Source organism: Misgurnus anguillicaudatus, chromosome 3 (genome assembly GCF_027580225.2).
Source record: "Misgurnus anguillicaudatus chromosome 3, ASM2758022v2, whole genome shotgun sequence".
Classification (NCBI taxonomy): Eukaryota; Metazoa; Chordata; class Actinopteri; order Cypriniformes; family Cobitidae; genus Misgurnus; species Misgurnus anguillicaudatus.
In genome coordinates this window covers 22,182,715-22,203,526 of record NC_073339.2, presented here as the reverse complement: position 1 = coordinate 22,203,526, position 20,812 = coordinate 22,182,715, and the positions used below count along the sequence as shown (strand labels likewise).

Genomic DNA, 20,812 nt, shown 5'->3' with positions numbered 1-20,812 from the left:
TTCTTCATTCTAGCTTTCAAATTATGGTCTTTGTTCTCTCTGGTTTCTCTCTTTCTGACTGTACACCTGTCCTTCAAATTTCAAAAGTAATTTGTAATATTCTGCTGTTATGTACAGGGTCTGTATTGTTTAGTTTTGTGCTGGTGTATTTTTCTGTTGTGACTACATCGGTAAAACAGCAGAAGTCTTCTGTTGAATTTTTTTATATATCTGACTTCACTGAACCCTGCTGTCTGGCTGAGCCACACGCTGGCGTGTTGTCGGTTGGTGTGAATGCTGTACTCACCCACGTTTGTCTGTGCATGTCTTGCCCATCCGTCTTTGTGGGGAAACCTTGTTTGTTGCATGACTTAAATGCATGAAGAGTTGTTGTTGTCATGGCAGCCGCCCGACACATATCTGTTTAGCGACAAGAAGACAAAAGTGATGGAGGTGGCTGTGATTTTTCTACATTGCATGGGTGTGAGGTTTAGAGGAACGGAAGAACTCCAATTCTTTCAAAGAAGCCAAGTAACAAATGAGTTTTTTCTCACCAATTCAGGTCAGAGCCCTAAAATAAACAGAGCAGTCGGTCTTGAGCGAACCGACTCCCAAACCATAGGTGAATTCTCAAGACGTCGTAAGGGTACGTACCTCGAAAAATTGCTACTTTTATTGTTTAACTCATGAGATTTAATCTTCTGAAAGATTCAACAATCTATGTTTTTTTCGAAAAAAAAAAAACATAAACATGTGTAAAGAACAGCCACTTTTATGTCTGACACAAGGGCACTTTGCATCACTACCTGCTTTATGTGAAGACAAATTTGCATTTGAACTGAAATAATGACAACATTGAGGGTGTTATTTGTGTGTTATATTGTCTGTTTTGTGTTCATAGATTGCCGTCTCTGTGAAGGTACTTGGATTTGTTTAATGAATGGTTGGTCTGCAGGTCAGGAAATGGGGTCTGTGATAATTGTTAGCAGTGGTAAAGCTTGTGTTTGTTGTGGAGGGTATCTCTTTTATGAACTGTTGCTTAACTTGCAAGGGTGTGTGCAAAATTTGCAACTCCACTTTTTGATCAAATGAAAAATGTAAAGGTGCTAAAGTATTTTTTGTTTCATGCAGACACATGCAAGGTGCCTTGGTTTGTGTTTGGCAGGCTGAGCAGTCTTACAGGCTCAATAAGATTAGCATGAGAGTTGGGGTTTGGGCCTTATTAGTCTTCCAGACCAAAAATAAGTGCACATTAATACTTTGTGTTTTGATTCTGTCAATAGTACGATTTCAGGACTGTTTGATATTACAGAAACACAGACACACACACACATATATCCCTAACCCCAAGTTTATGAAAATGACATAAACAATGCTTTTGTCACACAGCCTTGATCTTTTGTCATGTAAACAGACTCAAAAGACCATAGGTTCTCAATTTGGTTCCTCACTCCTACATCCATTTTAATAGTGAGACAATGAACTCTGACCCAAGTATGTGTTTAACTTCACTTTCATTGTTTAATATTTTGTATGGACATAACATTTGATTTTAGAGAATGAACTTAATACAGAGAGTGAGGATATGCCATTTCACATAAAGCTTTAAAAAAAGTAAATGGGGTGCACAAATACGAATTAAGAAACATCCCAATAATTTAGTGAAAGCCCTTCCTGTAATGGGCATGTTTCCTTGGTTCAATACAAGGGTGTGGTCATGGTCTATTTACTGACACCTATTGGTCCGGCTGCATGAACATTTGAACGCATGCAAGAGAATGCAAGAACCATCCCCTGAGTCTGTAGAACTGCAAAACAAAGCTGGTCATGTGAACTTGAAATGGTAGATGAGACCTGTCTCAGGTCTATCCATGTAAAGCTTGTGTTTTGGAGTAAAACTATAGATTTGTGACAACTCCCTCAAACCATAGCGGAGAACCGGGGTGAAAGTAACACAGGCCTAAAGTGCAAAGATTTTTTCCGAGCCCTGATTACATTTGCATTCCTAACTATGACAGCATCTTAAGCACATAACCCTTGACAGAGCTGACAAATATCACTTTCGTCACTGTTCTGCGCGTGTAGGTCGACAAAGCTGTTTTCGACTATGATAAGTAAATTCCTAAAGCGGTCGTTTTTTTCTTATAAAACCGTGTGTTGTTGATTTTATGTGTTACAGTACTGATCAATCTACAGGTTATTTAGTGCTCTAACACATCCTGAAGTTTGCCTTTTTCAAAATAAAAGTAAATCTGGTTTAAATGTCAGGAGTTCTGGTCAGGACCAAAGTAACACTTGTTACTTTTGTCCCGCCATTAACACAAACCGTTAAAAACACAAACAACAGTGCTATATGCGTGCGCATAGAGGAGCATGCAAGCCGCGCATCCGCTTCTCATATATATATATATATATATATATATATATATATATATATATATATATATATATATATATATATAATGGGGGGCCAAACAGGAAATAATTAATTATAAAAACTGAATATATAGTTATAAGTTTGAATATATAAATGTAAATCGTGAATATATAAATATAAATTGTGAATATATAAATGTAAGTCTGAATATATAAATGTAAGTCTAAATATATAAATGTAAGTCTGAATATATAAATGTAAGTCTGAATATATAAATGTAAGTCTGAATATATAGTTATAAGTCTGAATATATAAACACATTTATATATTCAGATTTATATTTATATATTCAGACTTATATTTATATATTCAGATTTATAACTATATATTCACGGTTTACATTTATATATTCAGACTTACATTTATATATTCACAATTTATATTTATATAAACTTATATTTATATATTCAGACTTATATTTATATATTCAAACTTATAACTATATATTCACAATTTACATTTATATATTCAGACTTATATTTATATATTCACAATTATAACTATATATTCACAATTTACATTTATATAATCAGACTTATATTTATATATTCACGGTTTAAATTTATATATTCAGACTTATATTTATATATTCAAACTTATATTTATATATTCAGACTTATATTTATATATTCAGACTTATATTTATATATTCAAACTTATAACTATATATTCAGACTTATATTTATATATTCAGACTTACATTTATATATTCAGACATATAACTATATATTCACATGTTACATTTATATATTCAGACTTATATTTATATATTCAAACTTGTAACTATATATCCAGACTTATAAATATATATTCAGTCTTATAAATATATATTCAGACTTATAATTATATATTCATGATTTATAATTATATATTCAGACTTATATTTATATATTCACGATTTACATTTATACATTCAAACTTATAACTATATATTCAGTTTTTATAATTAATTATTTCCTGTTTGGCCCCCCATAATATGTGTGTATATATATATATATCACCCCTGATGAGTTTGCACCCTTGGTTTTATTCTCAACAATTTAAGTTTGTTCTGTCGGGTTGCTTTTGAAACATTTGATGAAGCTGAAATTTAAACTCAAAATGTAATTTCATTCTTTTATGCAAAGATAATTGTCAAAATATGTTTTGACCCATCTGTGTGTTACTTTTGTCCCAGCTGACAGGGTCAAAAGTAACAATTTGCTACTTACGTTCAAAGTAAAATTATTCTGACGTTGTTTTTCATTTGTTCAAAATTCCACCTGGTATTGATAGACCACACTTGTGAGTTACTGACCAAAGCAAAAATATATCTCTGCCTAAAATATTATCTTTTAAAATGACTTTTTTTCTGAAAAATGGTACTTTCGCCCCTGTTCTCCCCTATTACATGCCCAGAAAGTTCAGTTATGTCTTTGAAATACATTACCAGTCTGTGCTCCCTTTCCTCACACACTGGCACCAGCTGGTCAGTGTTTCAGCCAGTTACAGCTACTTCTCGTATGCCAGATTGGGCGCTTCTCAGCTCAGGAGTCTCGGGCCAGCTGCGTGTACTGAATCAGATGCTGTTAATATGAAATAGGGGGTTTAGCAAAGATGTGTGTGTGCGTGGGATTATCACTCAGTTTTGCACTTCATTGATTGAGAAGTGGCCCTCCTTTTTTATGGTTTAGCTTTAAAAGTAATTTCAGTTAACCTGATGCTGTGTTTGTTCAAGTATTATCTTGTGTCTATATGTATCTTTGCCTGCCAGTCAGGAGAAATGACAAATAGTGTCCTCTACTGGCCAAATAACGAATGTCAACTGCAAATGGAATTTCCTGATTATTTTTATATTCCTTCACAGTGAGTTTTTTCCGTTTTTTATTTATAAATTTATAGGGATGCACCGATACTGGTATCAGTCTCGATACCACATTTTCTAAAGTACTCGTTAAAAGTCCCCTGATACCGGGGATCGATACCACGGTCTGAGAAATGTCTATGTTTGAACGGCATGTAAAGGGTTGTCCAAAGAGGCAGAGTTTACAACAAATGGAAAAAAAATACTTTTTTCACTGTTAAATTTTTTTATAATTATTTATTCTGTAATATGTTGCATACAACATGCTTTTAATTTTAAATAAATGTTCCAAACTAGTCTCTTGGTTTTTTTTTTGTTAAATTATATGACTAAAGCTGTAAATTTAAGTTATGTTTTTTTTTTTAAGTTCTCTGTATCGGTATCGGCAAGTACTGAAATGCAAGTACTCGTATTCCAAAAAAGTGGTATCGGTGCATCCCTATAAATTTATCATAAAGTGTTATTAAGTTCCATAATAAAAGTTAGAGAGTAGTTCCATCAGTTTGTTGTTTGAAAGCCAGTTTATTTTATACTTTAAGGATAAAGAAATGTAAACTATTTTGTTTAATTTCCTATGACCATTATTTATGCATTAGAATGGACTGGTGATATTACATGTTATTAACACATCCTGAAAATTTTTCATTGAACTGATGTCTGTCTTACAGTTAAGCCAGCCCCTTTGGAGATCAAGACCGTATCTGAGTGGGAGGAGCTTACGGCACCAGTCCGTTCACCCGTAACCAGGTCCTTTACCAGGGAGTAAGTGTCAACCGAAACAGATCACCATTTAGGCATGGTTCTGCATGGCCTCCATCTCAGACTGTACAGGCTAAATAACTAATCATTCATGCATTTCTGTAGTTTTGTCCTAACATCCCATAATATACAAATGGTAGTGATAATAGTTAAATTATGGCATGAACTGTGATCACGCAAAATTTGACCGTCATCAATACCTAACAATAGTAAAACTTTTAGTAATGGAATTGAAAGAATGCTTTAAATTGAATTCCTAGTTATCAGTCAATATGCTATGTTGCATATGTGTCTAGAAGGCAGTTTTAAAGTGTTTGTGAGCGAGGAGTGTCCCTTGGCTTTTTTTTACCTAAGACTCACTATCAGCCCCACAATCAACTGAGGAGGTCCAGCTCAGACCATGTTATATTCCAGACAGCGAGTTTGTGATGTTATTTTTGTGTGTGTATATGTGTGTGCATGAGCGGCGGTGTAAATGTTGTCCTGCTGCTCAGCCCCTCTAGGTTTCCCATGCCTCCCAGACCGCCCTCTGGGCATAGCACTGCCTCCAGCACCGACTCCGAGGACTGTGATGAGAATTATGTTACCATGCACACTAATGCAGATGAACCAGTATGTAAAACCAACACCACAGCTACTGTTCCACTCAAATAATATCCTAATTTGCAGTCAGGATTGGATGCAGAAATTTTTTTACCAAATGTTTTGTTTATGGTGTACATTGTCTGATAAAAATGGTCCCAGCTATCACTGGGGCAGTACCCCATTTTGGTACAGATAGGTATACATTAGGTACCAATATGTACTATTTAAAAGGGGACCTTTTTGGGCCTTTTTTATCTGACAGTGTATATATTTCAGATGCAAGGTACTAGATTTGTATTGTGTGTATATGTACAGTAGGTACATGTACACAAGGTAGTGTTTGCAACTTCTTCAGCCCACTCTGAGTGTTTTTAAAAGTGTTAAGAATGTTCCTATGCAGCAAAACAATGAAGGTGATATCATGAATAAAGGGCAGATATCCACCAGTAACCAAATTATATTTACAAATGAAGTTGAAGTTATAAATTAATTATAATAATTCATTATTAAAAATGTATCTTAATTACAACTTTTTATTTAATTAAGTTAACAAGTTCTTAAATGAATAAAGCTTTATTAAAATAATTATTAAAAATTATTAAAATAAAAAACACAATGTTTTTATCAATATTGTTTAATAATTAATTATTAACAATAATGTAAACCGTGGCTAATATAGATCACAAATACCAAACCAGATCTGTGTAACTTAGGAATTTCAGATTAGGTTTGCAAATTTGTAAAATTACAGATGTCCAGTATAAGTATTCAGGCAACCTGAATAGAAGGACCCCCTCGCTGCTTTTCCTTTCTTCACTTTTCAGTTTTCTTCAGGTTTTTCTTCATTTTTTTCTGCTGTGTTATCCATTTCTTTCTCTGGCTTTGTGGTGAAGAGCAGCTTTTGCTGTTTCATGTTTGGATTTAAAGTGCATTTCTTTTTTCAGTTAATAGGCCATTTTTATAATGAAGGTTCTAAGGCTTGTTTTCTAACAAAAATATCCATCACAGCAAGTGTTTTTGTTCTTAACCAAACTAACAGTGACTTTTTTGCACTTGGCTGGTCCTTGCATTCTGTTGTTGTGTGTCCTTTTGTCTGGCTGCTTTTATTTGTTCTCATTTGTATTCTGCACTTTTCGTTTCTAGACTTTCTTCTTTGCCATCTGTTTCCTTTTCCTCTTTGATTTTTTTCTTCCATGTACCTCCATTCTGTAGAGAGGAGTCCTTCTACTGTACAGTTCCTATCACCCCTATAAAGAGAGAAGTGTCAGGTCTAGACCACCTGGAGGAGGTGAGCAGGGTTGATTTGTGTTTCTACACACCTGAGCTGGGATATTAGGAAAAACCAACAAAGGACATATTTCTTCCTCCATTTGACTGTCGTTGGTGTAAACTTGTTCATTCAAGTTCAGCATGATTGGGCCCTGTTTTGACTAAATAATTCAGAGTTTTTGTACATGAATGACTTTAAAGATATGCTTAGGGTGGATTGTTTAGCTCAAAGCTAATAAATGTCCTAGATATGCCTAATGGTATTGCTGTTTTATTAGCAGTGTCACGCCTAAAAAATGTGTTTGTATTGAAGTAGTCTTGCAGAATGTGAAGGCTTTGGTGTATTTTGAATTTTTTTTATTATAATTAATTATCATGGAGGTCAGCAATTCTAGAGTTTATATTCATATTTGCAGAGATAGAAGTTTGAAAGTCCTGTAGAACTGCTAGAACATAATTTAAAATATGCAGCCATTTTTTTCTTAACGCATTATGAAGGTATCAGATTCTAGAATTTCTGAGAGCTTGGTACGGTTTCTCTCTGGATGGATGCACAATAACTGTATCGATTGAATCATTATAATAAATGTTGTGTCAATGACCATGTGCTACTGATAGTTAGACTACAGTTTTTACTGATAGATACCGAAACATAGGCTACAATCATTTTGTCTGTTTACTTACATCACCTACTATAGTATCAGCGTAGATGAATCATATATCATTAGAATAAATCTTTTAGTGCCTAATTCTGATTGCAGTTCTGTCTGCTTATTGTTAATATAGATTTGCTAAATGTTTGATGTGTTCATGCTTTGGTATCTCAGAACATGAAGCTAGGTGCTCCAATGAATGCTGATGGAGGTGGAAGTCCCATGGTAAAGCCCAAAGGAGACAAGCAGGTGGAGTACCTGGACCTTGACTTGGACCCTGGGAAGTCTACTCCTCCTCGCAAGGTAGGGCACAACAGAACAATTGAAGTATTAGGAACAGCCAATGGTGCTTTTTCTATGTCTTGCATGTAAATTGGGGGCATAATGCATGTTTATATGAGGGTTTTCAGGTGTTCACAGTAATAAATAGGTCTAATCGGGTATTCGTTTCATACACTTTGTCCCAATACGTAATCAATAGCAGCTGCTTGTCAGTAATGACATGTTTTATTATCAACTTGGTACTACCAGAGCTTCCCTCTATATTTACTTCTGTTTTCCACATGTCCACCTTGCAGAAGAAGACTAACGGAACTGGCATTTCAGCATCAGATGAGCGAGTTGACTATGTGGTGGTGGATCAGCAGCGGACACAGGCCCTCAAAAGCACACGTGAAGCATGGAGTGACGGACGGCAGTCGACAGAGACGGACACCCCCAACAAAGGGACTAAATGACACCCATCTCTTTCCTCCTTTGAGCTTGATCGGGACTTGCAGTAGGCTGAGAAACAGAGAACGCTGCAGGCAGTCTGAACATCCAGCCGCCTCCTTTTTCGACCTCCATGTTGATTTTTAGATACAGCTGTGTAAAAGCACCTAGGTCACAGCTCCCAGATCAGCTAGTTTACACTGCTTCCTGCTAGATGACAGCACCCATTGCAGGGGAGAGCTGATCTGAGGGAACCTCAAATATAAGCTGACAGACTTGAGCGGGATAGACTGTAATGTGCACACAGGGGTTGAAGAGCTTGCAGAGTCTTTCTGGCTAAAAGTCCAATGAAATAACACAGCAGCATTATTCTTACTATAAGCATATACACTGCCGCGCCCCTCACTCAGGTCTGGATTTTGGACTTCTTTCCCCCATTTGTGGTGTCAAAACTCACTATTTCACATGCTTGAGGTGCATCATGTCTGTAAAATTTGACTAACTAGAACAACTGAAGTTTTTCTTCAATTTTACATGTTCACAAAACTGCCACATTGAGTTTTTCAGAATGCTTTTGGGAGCCATTCTTTTCGTAAATTTCCACGATAATCTGAAATCTGTTTACAGTCAGGTTTCGTTTTACCATTCGTTTCATTTTTGGGGGCTACAAGTGTAATTCATTAGTGCAATCAAAAGGTTTTGAATTGCTTGAGCAGCAAATCTACTACAGTGTAAGAGTTTGTTTAAAAATGAATTCATTTACATTTGAGACAGCAGACAGACTGTATAGTGTTATGTACATGAATGAATTAAAGTGTCCTTTATTTGTATGTAATATCTGGTATGTTTAGACTAATGTGTGGATTCTGCAGGATAGAAGTCTTACACGGTCTGAGATGGTATCAGAAATGTTATTGGTGGAATCAGGAACTGTGATCGTTTTACACAGAGAACTTCTCTGTTTTTTATGTATTTTTTCCATTTTTCTTTAAAGTAAGGTATCAATTTGCAGAAGCGGCAAGGTCAGGTACTCACTGTAAGGTTTAACACAGATTTCATTTTATTTTATTTTGCAACTATAGATAATGTCTTTAGTTTTGCAGTTCACATGTTCTCATACAGTAGAAACCTTTGGTAATTGCTTATTATGCAAGATATTATCGGCTTTGTGCTGTATAAGATGCCTTCATCGAGATGGCGAAAAAGCCGGTCAAGTAGTTTCAGGAATTTTAATCGACTTTGCATTTCTGTGACTGACTGTATCAATGGATTTTATTGCCACTTTGATAATTTATTTCAGATGGAGTTCCTCAGCTTTTGGAAACTAATTGCCTTACCATTGTAACTTTTTTGTATGTTGTAAATATGATACATTCAGTGATTTTCAGCTCATGTCACAATACATTTATTCAGAATACAGAACTTTACTGTGTGTGTGTGTGCGGGCAAAAATAGCTGTACTAACTACCTTTCTTAAGCCAAGACGACACAGTTGATGTGCTGCAACACCACTGTTGGCTTCAGCTGTATATACTTATACAGGCTTTTTAAGCATGTCTTTTTTGATTTAAAGCTGTGCCTTTATTGTTTCAATTCTACTTAAAACTTTTTTCTTTTCGAGTCCTTAGACCCTGATGCTTTTTATCTTTTTTAACGAATCAAAAAGAAATGTACATTTTAAAATAAACTCAATAAAAATTAAACTTGAGAAGATTACTTGTACATTGCAACATATGTATTTTTAAGCTGCATTTTAAAGTTGTCATATCTTTAAAAACGAAACCAGTTAGGACAGTCAACCTTATGAGAATTAATCGTGGTTTTATTACATTTAGAAAACATGGTTACTAGTTAAACCATGGTTGCCACAAAATAACCAAGTTTCACTACAAAAACCATGGATAAACCATGATGTTACTGTAGTAATATCATGGTTTGGCCAGTGGTCATCAATACACCAAAAATAAATATGGTTACTTCAAACCTAAGGACTACAAACAAAGGCCTAGAGTTCTATCTTGTTGTTTCTTAAGCTCAAATTGCGCAAAAATTGCGTTACAGTTTGAAAAACATCCCACCTGACTCTGCACAGAGCCTCCTAAACCAAAGAGTATTGTCAATCGTTATCGATTGATGATTGGTCCTTTTTAATGGTGTGCTGTCAATTTACACATTTATACTATCATGACACCATAGCTATAGAAGCAGTGTTGTAGTGCAGGGTTTACGCAGGTATACGGGTATACCCACTTCTTTATTAGAAGACATTGGGTATACCCACTTCTAAACTCTAAACATTGATTCAAGAGTTCACACTTACAAATAAGTCAGATAGAATTAATGATATGCGTATTTGGCGTGCTGTCTGAGGAGAGGGCTCTGAGCTCAGTATTTGGCCCGTGTCCGGAGCACTCCCCCACGAAGAGAGGGCTCCGAGGTCTGTATAAGGCCCGAACTCAATTTCAGAAAAGCAACCGTTACATTTCAAGGTAAGAAAAAACTACAATGATTGTATGTCTTAAAAGAAATAAATATTAATTTTCTAATGTATTTTAACTGAAATGTGAGAACCTTGATGACGTATGCGGTCAAGCAATGCGACTTCCGTAGAACGAACCCGAAAACATGTTCGGGACGTGTCCGGCGGAACTGGCACGAATGGCCACCCTAGCCAGATCACTGCATAGTTTAGCTCCAACCCTGATCAAACACACCTGAGCAAGCTAATCAAGGTCTTCATGATCACTAGACAATCACAGGTGGGTAAGTTTGATTAGGGTTGTAGCTAAACTCGGTAGTGCTCTGGCCCTCCAGGGTAAGATTTGAATAGCCCTGATGTAGACTGTACGATGATGACACGGAAGCTGCAGCGGCTGCATAAAACGGCCATCTTTGAACCTCTCTCATTGTACGACACAGGACCACCGACGAAGAGGCACGATCACAGAAATCGCGACGATTGTTTCACGATGGCAATCTTTTGTCTGGGGCAGCCAATAATCATGCAGTGTATCCCAGGCTTTAGTCTTATGTCACTGTCTATAACACAGGGCATTCAACCTTAGTTGGGCGCACCACTGATAGAAACCATCAATATTATACAGAAACAACAGGTCACTCAGACCTGCAGGTACTCATTTTGACCCTGTGGTACGATTTGTCACTCTAAACTACGCAAAAACCTGATGACGCCTCTGCCGCGCGAAGTACTCGAAACAAGCAACAGAAAAAATAAAAATGTCCAATCATAGCACTCGGCTCATTCACTACATAGAAAGTGGGGATGATTGACAAGTCGTATGGCCAATCAGTAACAAGAGTCTGCTATCGACGGAACCTTAAAATCCCGTGTGATCTCTGTCCTCCATCCGCTGTTTCTGACAATATTTTTCAACGGAGAGTCAAGACGTCTGACCCCCTAAGGTAAACTGGTCAGGGTGAATGTGCAAAGTTGAAATAATGATTTAGCTTAATCCTATGAAGTCGACGGTCTCGCGGGATCCGTTTCAAGATGCGCTAACATTACTTCTGATTTGTAAATTAGCATATTGTATAATTGAGCGCTTACGAAAAAGTACCATGATTTTACCATGGGGGAGAGCATCTAGTTTTAGTCAAATAAAAACAGAAAGTTCACTCTCAGTGAAGGGAATCCACCTGACATTCGAGTCAAGCGGATTAAATGCGCTCTACAATAATGCGCTCTTGATATTGTCAATAAAATAAAACGTCATATACAAACCACATCAAATAAAGTTTTATACATGGAGAATATCTCATGTCTCGAGCACCCACGTGAGGTGCCTATGCCGTACTGTACTGTAAACAAAGCTACAATAAATTAAAGACAGACATACAGTAAACAGCAGTACTGTCACAGTTATGGTTGAATTTAAAGCAGTGTTAAAATACTGTCTTAAAGGGGTAGTTAACTTAAAAAATTTAATTCAGTCATAGTTTACATAACAGTACAGACCGTCCAAACCTTTGAGTTTCTTAATTGTGTGGAACACAAGTTATTTTGAAAAGTGTTGGTAACCAAACAGTGTCTGGTTCCCACTGCTCTCCATTGTATTTTTTGCTAGTCAGGGAAAAACAACAATTTTTTTGTGTTTCACTCAAGAACGAAATCATGACGGTTTGGAACAATATGAGTAAATGATAACAGAATGTCATTTATGGGTGAACTATCACCCACTATTTAACAGGAATATCACTTTAACAGTGTTTGTGCAGACATGCTAAACTTTGGAGAATACAGTATTTAACATTAATAATGTTATTAATCACCATGTATGGCAAATTTTGTTAAACATGATTTTATTCACATTTATAATTATTTTTAAAGCAGATTATGGCTGGATGGGAAAAAAGTGAGTGCAATGTGCAGCATGTTACCTTGAAAGTTACCAAGAGGTGTGTGTGTGTGTGTGTGTGCGCGCGTGTGCGTGCGTGCGTCTGCGCGTGCATGTGTTAAATTATATGTTAAAAACCCGTGTTCTGTCCTTTCAGGCAATGCTACTGTACTCAAAAAAATTTTCCAAGGTTGGCAGGTCTGCATCACTGATGTCTCATGCAGCAAAGGGCGGAACTGCACTGGACACATTCAACCGCATGTGCGTACAGAAAACTGCTCACTTTAGCGCCATTTTGTGGTTAAATTGTTTAAAATCACTTAAGTGTTAACATTTGCAAGCCTTTGAAACACGTGCAAATGATCAACTTTTAACCTAAATTTGCGTATTAATTCAAAGCCTTGGTTACAAACAACACAGCAGTGGTGGCCGGTGAATTCTCTTTCATTGGGTGGGTCGTCATGTCAAAATATGTGTTCGATGCGTCATGTGAACCTATGTGCATCATTTGTCATGTCAAAATACATGCCTGCTGAACCCACCAAAGGGACACATTCATAAATTACTCCCAAGACACTAACTTAACACTAAACCCTGATTACACCTGAGATTCAGTGAGTATCTGGCAAGCGTATTCGGATGGGATTAGTGTTTCTGAAACTGACGTTCTCCCCAAACTGAAATTAAACATTGTTACGAGTTTTTCTCATCCTTTTCATGTTGTTTGCGCACGTGATATCAGGAAGCTAGGTAATGTGCACATGACAATGAGAGGGGTGACAAGCTGCATAATCGAGTTACCCCTCCCCCTTCTGAATGCTTTACTGAGATTTCTGATCCCGTGCGAATTGACCATCAGTGAGTGTTATTTTTGGGACAACACACCAAATACGTTGTCCCAAACTAGACAAATCTCTGTTTAACTATTGAAACAACTTTTAAAGGTAGGGTAACAGATTTGATCCTGAAACATTTTTTGTTATGCTGGTTAAAAGTCTCCTTACATCCTGATAGCAATCACTGTGTTAAGTTGTTTAAATGTATTTGTAGAAATTTATGTTATCTGTGAAAGGCGTAGGACCAAAACATTTTCAACAAATCATAGATTTCGGTTCGAACGGGCGTTTCCATTTTTGTCCCTCATACGTAAGCGTAATTTGAATGCCCACCGTGCAGCGAGTCCACGCAGACACCATACGCATGGATTAAAGTTCTCCGTCGTAGCGACGGATTTCCGTCGATTGCAGCGAGTCTACGACTGATTTCCGTCAGTTGTAAAATTATCAAATTAACTTTTCATAAAGACGCCGTGTATTCACCTTGTTAAGTGGAATGTGATCAAAGCCTGGAGAGGAGCGAAATCACGTTCCTCTCTCCACTGTAAGCGTTCTGTAATCACTACACACCAGATCCACTCCGGGTTTTCTGGCTGTATCTCATGTTAAGCTGAAGTAAAACTTTATTTCTGCTAGCATGGACATACTTGTAATGCAGGAAGGATCCGATGTTTTGGACATCGAAAAAGGTGTATAAGACCGATGGAGATTAACTTGGCTTAGCGAAATGAGGAAGATTGGCAAACCTTTCAGTTCGTGGGCTAAGAAAATCAAACAGCCAGGTAATTTACGTGTCTTTGCACAGTATAGCCTAGGGTACTGTATTTTGGGGGTAATTGTTTTGCCTCGTACGTGATCATTTTTGACTGCCACGCTGATTTAACCAGTGGCTATGGCTAATACAACGAGTTTGTTAAACTCATGGGTAAACTTCACGTGGCGCCACAAGAACCAAGAGGCAGTCAGATGACATCAAAATCTTGTGAGAGCGAACCGAGAACTCATTAGACGAGACTGCTTCCGAAATGCTCTCGCAGTACTTTGATGTCATCCACCTGTCAGTTTTTGCAGTTGCATTTGCGCGTGGTCAGGAAATCTTGACATTTGTACATGTATCCACATTTAAAAACAAGTGATTTTAAATCGAAACAATAACAACAGTGTTAAATGTGCGCGCTGTTTCTGTATGAGGGGAATGAGCAAGTCGCCCATTCGCTTCTCTTTGAGCTTGTGAGTATTTTTGCCACTTTATTGGCCTTAAATACACATAAGGTTATGCGTCAAAAATCCAGTCTTTGCAAGTATCCTCAAACACGACCATTTAGGGCTTAGGAGAAAGTAAACAGCAGAAAAAAGGGTAAGTTACCTTTTTTGCTTATATCTGTCACTAATGTTAAAGGCGGAGTCCATGATGTTTGAAAGCCAATGTTGATATTTGAAATCACCTAAACAAACACGCCCCTACCCCAATAGAATCTGGACCTTCTGTTGATAGGTCCGCCCCACACATACGCAAACCGGCATTTGATTTAATTTGATTGGCTATAAGTGTGTTTTGGTAGTCGGCCCGTCTCCTTTTCCAACGCGTTTTTCAAACATCGTGGACTCCGCCTTTAATCAAACAATTAATCTCCTCTTTACTAAATCAATTTATACATTTACTAAGATATATACATAATGGTTTATTATCCTTATTTCATCACTGACTGTTTATCCTTAGAGAGCTTGAATTTTGTTCTTGTGTAATATACGCACGTTGCGCACAATGCGTTGTTTTAAGTGCATAACATTGCGCATAAAATAGCACCTCAGCTCTGCCTCTATTGTAAAATAATAATTTGTTGATAAAGGGTACAGTCATTCAATGTACAACTGTCACTATGATTACATCCTGTGCAAATTGTACACGAGTTTTATTCGAGTTGCTCGTTCAGGGATTATATTCATACATAACGTTACTGTATTAGAGCTGTGACTGTAAGCTGTTGTGTGAGCAGAACAGACCCTGTTTGTTTATGTGCACTGAATAATATGATATAAACATTTCTGTACCACTTTTAAAAAAAGTTGTATTTGTTCACATTATTAAATGCATTATATAACATGAACAAACTATGAAAAATATAGAGTATATAAACATTAATTAATTCTTGTTTATGTCATTAAAGTAACTGATGTTAGTTCATGGTGCATTAACTAATGTTAACAGTTTCAACCTTGATTTAAAAAAAATGTATAAGTAAATGCCAAAATTAATAAGATTTACAATTAATAAATAATTAAGATTCATTAAAGGTGGTGATATTCATATTTCTTTTTATATAGTGAGTTATTTAGCTGTTTCACCTTAATCTGAAATGCCCTGCAAACTACATCTTACAGAATCAATTTTTTAAGTTTGTCACAAGTAGATTAACACGACGGGATAACGTTTTTAACCCTTAGTTTAGGAGTCACAAGTGTTTTGTTTTAGACAGATATTAAAGGTTCAATTAAAGGACTGTGTTAAAAGTAAAGCTGTAAATTAACAAACTATTAATAAACCTATCATATGTTGTAATTAAGTGTTAACACTGTTTATTCACAAAAAAACATACTCGCACTGCTGCTGTATTTCATAGTGACAGTTGGCAACCCTACAAATGCCACAGTAGACTTCAATATGGCATTAATGGCAAAAAAACATCTCCCCTTAGAATGCCCTATTGGTCTCGCCTATTTACAAGGAATATGACTTGGCCTGAAAAAAATTTCAGTCAGAAGAATTTTTTTCACTTTAATCCATGCATACGTCATCGGCGCGTTCACGTGCGCTCACCTCCTGCCTGTAAACAGTGAGAACAGCAAACTTTTCTGCTGAATTGACAACCTACACAGGAGGCACAAAACTAAAGGCATCTTTTATAACAACAACAGCAAAAACTGCCTGGATCAGCAAGAGCAAAAACCCAAATTAACATCGGTAACTTTACTGCTTTACCAAGAGATGAAACAGCTGCAGGAGGCAAAGGATCTGAAAGAGTTGTTGCACTGTTTATTTTGGTAAGGTAAGTACGCGATATGTTTGTATTGAGATGGATTCAGATATTCTACTTTGATGAAACATTGTGTTGCTTATCAAAATTTGTGTTCGTTTACGGATTAGCGTAACGATATAGTTACTACGTCTACACAACCGAACGTGTGCTTAAACTAATTCTGATGTAAACCAGTTGTTTGGTTTTTTGGAAGTATTATTTGACTTTGTACTGCAAAGTTTTCTCACTGCTGAATGAGACATGAGATGTGACCGTCTGATCTGTGCGTGTTCATGTGTTTTGAAAGAGGCGTGACTTTGGATGGCGATTTGACTTGAGGGTGGGATCGGGATTTCATTGCTAGGCGGCTACCGTTAGCATTTTTCAAAATGTGTTACCCTACCTTTAACACGACTTTATTTTAACACAAAATTACACATAATGTGTTTAATAGCATAACACAAAACGTGTAAAAAATGAACACATCCTTTCTTAAAGTGTAGAGACTTTGCTGCCCCACACAGTTCTAGTTCTGTGGGACTTCCGGTGCCAGAACGGCCATTTTTAATTGTCTCCTAATTGACTTTAACCAACCCCCTAAAGTATATTGTCTCAAGCATACAGTACAGTAGATGTGGTTTTTGGAGTGTCCGTGCGGTAATAAAAAGTAGTAAAAATAATCTACACTGTAAAAAAATTCCGTAGAAATTACAATGTTATTGCAGCTGGGTTGCCGGTAATTTACCGTGGATTTGGATTTGTGTTATTTACTGGCAAGAGTTTGTTCATAGTTAAATAAATTTTAAATATTTAACAAGTCTTTATCTTTACAGAATAAAACTATACAATAACAGCCTCATGCAAAGCATTCTGGGAACCAGAAATCATCAACCTTTTTCTGGTTTTTGCTTCAGATTTTGTTTCCAAGAATGTTTTGCTTGATGCTGTTTTTTTAGTTTTACTCTGTAAAGACAAAGACTTGTAAATGTTTAATGTTCATTTAACTTGAACAAAATGTTGCCAGTAAAAAACATAAATTTAAATCTATGGTAAGTTACCTGCAACCCAGCTGCAATTTCTACGGATTTTTTTACAGTGTACCAAAATTAACGCCCCTGAAAGGTAGTAAAAGGTAACAAACGCAATTTGACTTGATAGGATTATAAAAATATATACGGTGCTAACAGGACCTGAGTGAGTTGGAGTTGAAGTTTAAGCAGTCTGTGCAGATTGAGCACACACACTAAAATTTTCGCATTCGAGGTTACGCGCCCACGTCATGTTGCTGTGCGCGTGGTCTCAAAAGCTTAACATTTGTACACATATTTAAGCACTGCAGTTTTAAATTAAGTGATTTTAAGCCATTGAAACACAAACAACAATGCTATATGCACGCGCTGTTTCGGAGTTTTGCCGCTGTGTTAGCCTTAAATACACACATGCATCAAAATTAGTTAATGCATTAATAAAACACTTAAAGTCCTACTACTGTCCCTTTAATTGTCCAAAAAGGGCTGGTGCTAGATGTCGTGTTGGTAGTAAAAAATATTGTGGAGGTGGTAAAAAAGATAGTAAATTCATCTCTATGATACCATGTGAAAGCTTAAAGTGTTTAGCAGCATTTTTTGGTTCTTGCAAGTGAAGCTAAACTGCAACAGCGAGCATACATCACCACTGTGTAAAGAGAGGTTCGGCAGCCTGACAAGAATTCAAGGATCTGTAGCTAGCTAACATTGTATACATTCATTTAACACAGGAATGTTAGCTCGGTTTAGTTGATATGCTTTAGCTATGATTTCAACTAATTTAGGTAATTTACTTTGCTTGTAATTAGAAATAATCAACTGTAGAGGGATTCTTTGCAGAAGTCTGCCGGAAGTTGAGTTTGGGTTTGTTTAAAGAGGTTTGTTAACTGTATGTTGTTGACTTTGAAATCGTCTATACTTAGAATTCGTCATTTTACGCTGTAATTGCTCACAAATGATGAAAGAATGTTGCATAGCATCCAGATCAATTGGCAAAAGTTAAAACTCACCACAAATTATAGAAGTAGGCATTTTAATTTCTTATTAAAACAGATGCACTTTATGATAACAAACAAATATCTTAACAGAAAACAAAAAGTAAAATTACAGAAAGGAAAACTATCATTCATTGTTCTGTTGTATATAAGAATTCTTCAGATGAGGCAGTTTTAAATTAAACACAAATGAAGTACAAAATATGATAAAAGAGCATACTGTTCTTGAATTTTCTACAAGGATAATGCTATTTCAGTGGATTCTCTGTATTTCCTGGTAACTTTTATGATGTGATATTTAATGTTCAGCTGACAATACAGGACACATAATAAATATATGTGGGAAGTGGAATAATGATTCATGATTTCTTTTCCATCCACTGTTGTAAAAAAGGCTAGTTTGTAAGGCAATTTTAAAAATGTATTAAACAATGACTAACATTAAACAATCAAAGGGGCTATCAGAGGGTTATATAATAAAAAAAATGCAAGCACCATAGTATGAAAGTATTTTTAGCAGGCTCAATATTCTTCCATTTTGTAATTCATATTTAAAATTATTACATGTCAGAGGAACATTTAGGGGTGGTTTCCCGGACAGGGCTTGTCCTTGACATATCTTTATGTATCAGTGCCATTGTTTTGTCTCAAGATGCACAACAGTTATGTTTTTGTAAGGCATGTTTGTAAAAACTAAAATTTCCTATTATAACTAAGGCCTTGTCCTGGATTAATCTAAACCTTGTCCAGGAAACTTCCCCTTTAATGTGTACAATGATTGTTAATACTTTCTTCTTTCAGCACCAGATATAAATCGGCAGCTGTGTACATACAATTTTGTGTCATTTTGAACCACATTTTTACAAAATGTATAAAAATAATACATTCTGACTATTTACGAACTTCAGTTAATAAACTTAAACATGCTCCCTTTGCAACACAATCATGTGGGAACACTGATCTGTGCTCTTGTACACAGCAGTTAATGTCATGAAACATATAAAAATAGATAACATTTTTACATTAACGTGTAGTTCCTGCGCCTATTCATTTGATCACTAAATCTCCACACGTGCATAAGAACTGTTTACATATATAATGAAAATAAAACAGACTGTGTTATAAAAAGAAAACTACACTCAGAAATCTTTACAAAATTGAAATGGCGCAGAGACTTCCAACAGAGACCACTGCTGCCCAATATAATACTCATGCCAAAGTGACCATTTTTGCTTACAAATGGGTTCATTTATGTAATGAAGCTAATGTTACAATTTATAGATACAAGCTGAGAAGGAAGTAACAGCAAAGCACAGAATTACTCTGTTTGTCTGAGCACAGGTTTAGAACAGTCAGCACTGGTTCATAGATAGGATGTCATCAATAGGAGCACACTACAATAGCAGTAGTACTTCAAAGTCAACAAGCAACCTCCATTTGTTTTGACTGAGAGCTACTACAAATCTATTGAGATTGAGATGTCTTCACTGCCTGTTTGATGACAATTTAGCAGTTCACATTTAATTGTAGTTGTAACTTGGCCCTAGCTGCATATGAAGCCACAAATGAAGTGGTGTCATTTTGACTGAGGCCTAAAATGACAGCACTGAAGTTTCCTCACACTGAATAATTCTGTGTCTGTCTTGGGAGCAGAGCACCATTCAGTTTAGGTGTGAATGTTTCAATGAACCAGAAAGGTTTTTGGAAAAAGCGGGCCGTTTAAACCTCAGAGCTGTCTCCAGTGTTCCTCATGCTTGAGGTGTCTCTGCTATAGGCCGTGGAGGATGAAGTCGAATAAGGTGGATACTTTTTCTCTTTCCTCTTGCACCGCATCAAGATAACCACCAGTAATACTACCAGACATACCAGCAGGATAAGCCCAGCCACCCACAGCAATGTGGACATACCAGCAGGAAGAGATAACTCTGAACCTGTCCCCTTACCCAGGCTTCCCTCCACCAGAGGGTGCTCCAGGTTTGATTCACGGCCCCATGGCTGGCTCACCCGCAGTCGGTTGGAGCGCTCAAGGGCAATATGCTGGATGTTGGTGCCTCTACTATTTTCAGTACCAATGTCTAAAACTTCTGGGTCAGGCACCGCACGTCGATTGCGGCTTTGTGTGCCAGGATCAGCTATGGCAGATGAGAAAGCATGATGGTACTCAAGGCTTCTTTTACCACGGCTGGCATTTTCTTTAGAGCGGACTGTGTAGATAGTGTGGATAAACCACTCACGGCCAGCTGCAACCTGTGGAATAAAATATTAAAGAGATGAAAGTGCATGATTCTGGTTGAATGTAGGGAAATATGAGTTTTGCTTTAATTATAAGACTGGTAAAGGTGAGTCTC

The 20,812-nt window shown here is 36.6% G+C and overlaps 2 protein-coding genes across 20 annotated transcripts in view; one reads left to right on the top strand and one right to left on the bottom strand.

The window, feature by feature from the left end:
- gab1 (GRB2-associated binding protein 1) overlaps positions 1–9,939 on the top strand; it is a 112,228-nt gene extending 102,289 nt beyond the window's left edge. For 9 of the 19 annotated variants that reach the window (XM_055205144.2, XM_055205145.2, XM_073863093.1 and 6 more), the window contains 6 exons: positions 542–625; positions 881–898; positions 4,928–5,021; positions 5,513–5,630; positions 7,700–7,828; positions 8,104–9,939. In XM_055205144.2, the coding sequence (XP_055061119.1) occupies positions 542–625; positions 881–898; positions 4,928–5,021; positions 5,513–5,630; positions 7,700–7,828; positions 8,104–8,262 (602 nt within the window). In that variant the 3' untranslated portion in view covers positions 8,263–9,939. Of the gene's footprint in view, positions 1–541; positions 626–880; positions 899–4,927; positions 5,022–5,512; positions 5,631–6,815; positions 6,892–7,699; positions 7,829–8,103 lie in introns of all 19 variants that reach the window. The other 10 variants (XM_073863068.1, XM_073863085.1, XM_073863076.1 and 7 more) reach the window with 8 other exon arrangements.
- Positions 9,940–18,491: 8,552 nt separating this feature from the next.
- Positions 18,492–20,812, bottom strand: part of frem3 (Fras1 related extracellular matrix 3) — a 32,344-nt gene continuing 30,023 nt past the window's right edge. The window contains exon 24 of the mRNA XM_055205134.2: positions 18,492–20,711. Within this exon, the coding sequence (XP_055061109.2) occupies positions 20,184–20,711 (528 nt within the window). The 3' untranslated portion in view covers positions 18,492–20,183. The remainder of the gene's footprint in view (positions 20,712–20,812) is intronic.